The sequence below is a fragment of the Corvus brachyrhynchos genome, unplaced genomic scaffold (genome assembly GCF_000691975.1).
Source record: "Corvus brachyrhynchos isolate BGI_N302 unplaced genomic scaffold, ASM69197v1 scaffold720, whole genome shotgun sequence".
In the NCBI taxonomy this organism is placed as follows: Eukaryota; Metazoa; Chordata; class Aves; order Passeriformes; family Corvidae; genus Corvus; species Corvus brachyrhynchos.
This window is the reverse complement of record NW_008235978.1, coordinates 530119-534665: the sequence shown is the minus strand read 5'-3', so window position 1 is coordinate 534665 and position 4547 is coordinate 530119. Positions and strand designations below refer to the sequence as shown.

Genomic DNA, 4547 nt, shown 5'->3' with positions numbered 1-4547 from the left:
AAAGTCTGTGTCAAACAGACACGTTTCTCCTAAAATGAATTGTGTAACAACAGATGAATAAATCATGCAAACGGGGTGATATACAAATGACAACTCCATGCTCTTATGACTTCTTTCACTTTGTGACTTAAAGCATTTATCTTGGACATGAGCGTTCCCAAACCTACTGCTGCCATTGTTTAACTAATATTTCATACTGACATTTAGACCCTCTGTATGCTCAGAAATTCTTATTCCTTCGAAGTCAACTCCAGCAATTCCCAACTTCCATGTTTAGCTTCTTTGAATCTCTTCTTGGAAGGTTTCTTTATTAACAAAGAAGAAACCTAGTGCAGGTTAAAGAAGGGTGGGTAATTCTCAGGGGATGTTATTCTGCTGCCTCGTAGGTGGTATAAGAAAGGTGCCATTTGGGAATTCAGTCAGCAGGGAGATAAACACTGTCACTGTGAAACATTAAATAAAACATGAAAACCCACAGAGAAATTCAAGAGAAAAAGATGCATCGTGTTTACAGACAAATCACACTGATGCACTGCACAGCATACTCCTAAAACCAGCAGATTTATCTATCTGGAGCTGGATCTTGGGCATCTAAACTAGAAACAGGGGGACTTTATTGTTAACTCTATGTGCAGAGGGGGGAGAAGCGGAAGAGATTTTCTCTGAAGATACACACTGTAATGCTGCTCACAACAAACCTCTCCGGTGTCTGCTCCGCTCTGCAAGATGAACCACCACACCAAGGACTCCAACAGCTCAGTTTAGAGAAATACAAAATGCTGTTTTTTGCATGGCCCACATCAGTCAATCCATGGGTAACAAAGAGCTGGCACCTTCTCAACTGCACTGCCAGCTTCCAACAACTACCAGCAAAAAAAATTAATCAGTAGGTCTTGATGACAGGTGTTGACCTAGCTATTACGAGTCACAAGGGGAAGAATAATCTCTCATGGCAATCTTTTATCCTCTGACAAAAAACAGGAAAGGATAAAAAAATTACAAAAGAGAAAAAATTATTAATGCCCAAGACAAGACATCTTGAATTAAAAGCACATTTAGTAATTTACCTCTACCCAGTTGAAACTGTATTGCAAAATGGCAGCATGAAAACAGAGAAACCTAAGTTGTTTTATTCCACATTGCTGGAGCTAATATTCTACCCTTTAAAAGCTTTTAAAGCAGCTTTCAGTCAAACAGACAATTAATGAATTAATCTGTACCATATCCTTACTGACAAAGACTACAAGACATAACATACAACCCACAAAACGTCACCAGTTAGTGTTTTCAGGTCTGAAATATTTCCCTGCTTTAATCAACAGAACAGTTTATCTGCGTTTGCTGCTTTATTAATGTTATGCAATTTATTTCTACTTCAATGAGATCAGAGAAGAGATCTGTGTAGTTTTCCCTCAGGATTCTTACAAGTAAGAATTAATCAATTCATCCACAAATGAAAACAGGAGATTTGTTCAAGTACTGTTCATTCTAAAATCAGACTTCCCTTTTTGTCTTTGTTGGCAGATTTCATCATAAATTTGCTTCCTAAACTTCAGCATGTCTTCCACATCTTTGTAGATGAGCATTTCTTCAACAGACAAAAGCTGAAAGCCGCTCAGTTTGAAAGCTGACGTGTGCTGCACAGAATTCAGCATGTTCAGTGACATCCTAACCGATTCACTTAGAGTAGAACAAACAGGGAAAATCCTTGCAGTCCACAGCCCCAAATGCGTATCCTTACTGGAGAAGAGCTGGTCTGAAGCCTCTATGCTCCAGAGCTCAAGGCATTCTGGTAAACAGGCCCCAAAAAACTGGAGGGAATGTATATCCGACAGCAATTTCACGCTCTTTTTCAAGTCGTCGCCTACACTGAACACCATGGTGACATACTCCACTCGATCATTAATTTTCACACTTACTGAACTCAGGAAGCAGTTTGAGGGTATGTCTACATTGAAATTTATGTAGGACCCACTAATAATGCTGCCTTTACCTACAGAAACTTTCGGCCGCACTCTTTTTTTCTACAGAGACTTCAGGCCCAATTCTGGAGTACTCAATGACAGACCCAGGCCCTATCACACATCCGGGCTCAAGGACGCTCTGGATGATGCTTAAGCGATCCAAGGTTGTGGCTGCGTCAGCAAAGATGCTAAAAGCCACAGGCTGCAAGTCAAGCTCGAATCTCAGTTTGCTCTCAGCAGTAAAATGAAACAAATACTCCTGAGTAGTTCCGATGTGGTAGAACTGGGAGTTGTTGAGGACTATGACATTGAGGACGGTGCCTTGCAGGAGGGAGTACAGCTGCTGCCGCACTTCCACCAACCCTGAGTCCTCCTTGGAGACGTTACTCGTGTTTTTGGTGTAATCTGGAGTGGCTCCAGGCCCCAGCGCCTGCAGAAAGTCACCATATGCATCTATTTCACAGCAAAGAGTGCCCATCTGCTTATAGAACATCAGTAGCTGCTTTGCAGTGCTGTGATCAATGTAGAATACGCTGTCTGTGTACACACACTCCGAGGCCATTCCCGAGTCGCCGTGGTTCCCAGAGGAGCTGAGCTGAGGGCGATCTCCCCTCACACACACTGCACCACTCTGCTGCATTGTCTCCACGTCCGGTTTGTGCAGGAAACGATAGCATGATACATACTCCAGTCCTCCTTTTCCCGAAAAACTGGACAGATCTAACACGAACACGCCGTGAGTGGTCCCGACTGCCAAATCTGAGGGGTGAGCCAACGCAGTAAATCCAGGTTTATCAAATGTGATGGTTTCTGTGACTCCAGTGCTGTACAGCTCTATGTCATCCGAACATGTGATGAGGACTCCTGGTTTCATGTGACGGGGGAAGTCAATGTACATGGCTAGTTTCAGCTCCAGCATCTGGAAAACGGGGTCGCCAAACGGCAGGGCTGTGAAGATCTTCCCCAGGGCACTTGCATTTGGCAAACGTTGGCTGTAACCACCTGAAAAAAAGACTCTTTTAGTTACACAGAGACACTGTGCGTAAGTAAGCAAAAAACTAAACATGTGCAGCTGTTTCACAGGTACATAAAGGCATTAAAAACCTCCCAGCTTGGTCATATACCAAGTCCCAAAGTAGATCTGACTTTGTGTCCAAAACCCAGCCTGCCTTTTACAGCTCAAATTAAAACTGTGATTGATTTCGTTACCTTTTAAAATTGTTTCAGAGCTACCTGTCGCTGAAGTGACAAAAGCAAATGATACCCATTTTGCTTGGAGGAGAACCCCCACATTCCTGATGGGAATTTTAAGCCAGAGATGAGTCAAATAAGCAGAGGTTTGGTCGCAACACTTGTTATCACTTGGTTTCTTTCTCCTCTGCAGAGAACTGATGTTCTTCCAGATCTGGAAGTGGCCTAAGTGCATAAGAAGGCAAGTATTCAGCCTGCCCAGAGGTAAGAGGAGCCCAAGGTCCCCCGAGAAGGGTTGTGTTCCTTAAATGGATATTTCAAGGTAGAAACTTAAATCACACCTGTGAATCACATCTCTTTCTCACTGACTGAGCAAATTTAGTGCTGAGAAGAAATGCTGAAGTGACAGTAACATCTTGTAAGCACCAACCTAATTTCAAATTATCAGACACATTGGTTACTTTTCTAAGGGAACTGTATTTTGGAACTCCGACTCCTCTGCCACTTTAATATTTTAAGAAAGAAAAAAAAGAAAAGGTATAATTTTAGAGCAAAATACGGAAAACTGAATTTACCAGAATGGATTAGCAGCACAGTGAAGGAAGTCCACTGATCACCATACTGCTCCTCCAAGCACCGAAGAACATGAAGAGTTGATCCACCATTTCCTAAAGAAAAAGTATTTTAGTATCTGTGAGAAGAGCTCCAATAATGCCTGTTTCTGACAAGTGAGGTGTACTGGTGCCCGGCCAGCACTGATGGGGTAGTCTTTCTACCGTATCATGGTTGGTAAGATCACGCACAGGAGCTGATGGACAGTCCCTCTGGAAGTCTGTGCTTTCTGAGAGGATGGCATCCTGAGCAGACAGCTCCCGGGAAAATTCTGTGATTTCCCCTCCCAGTCACTTCCACACAGCCCCACCATTTGAAGCATTTAATCAGTTAAATAGGCCACAACTCAGCCATAAAAACCAGCTCCTGTAAGAAACAAGTCACACAAAAGCCTACTAATGGATTCAAGGCAGTGTTCAGAAGTACTTCTGACACTTACAGTATGGATATAAGGAAGATTTGGGATCTGAGGAAATGGTCTGGGTTATTTTATGTGCTTCTACAACTTAAAACTGCCAGATTTCTGAGAATTAGCCTCTACATATTACTCTACACTGCAGATAATATTGAGCTTACTTACTTTGTACATCCAAGCGAACAGGAATTAAGAATTACAGGATGGTATTACGGGCAGTGAGACCAGTTTTACATCACCATTGGGTAGTGTATTAAAACATAATCAAACTGTTTAAATAACCAGGTTAAGTAAGGTAAGTACGAATACGTAACACACGAGTTAGCGCTATTCTGTATCCATGGGACACACGGAGGAGCTGTACA

The 4547-nt window shown here is 42.5% G+C and overlaps 1 protein-coding gene across 1 annotated transcript; it reads right to left on the bottom strand.

The window, feature by feature from the left end:
• Positions 1 to 289: 289 nt before the first annotated feature.
• Positions 290 to 3836, bottom strand: FPGT (fucose-1-phosphate guanylyltransferase; the record flags this gene model as incomplete). The annotated part of the gene is made up of 3 exons (XM_017729306.1): positions 290 to 2000; positions 2032 to 2966; positions 3731 to 3836. Coding segments are annotated over 3 exons (1569 nt in total), but the record flags the coding sequence as incomplete, so codon positions are not given.
• Between the last annotated feature and the right edge of the window lie 711 nt (positions 3837 to 4547).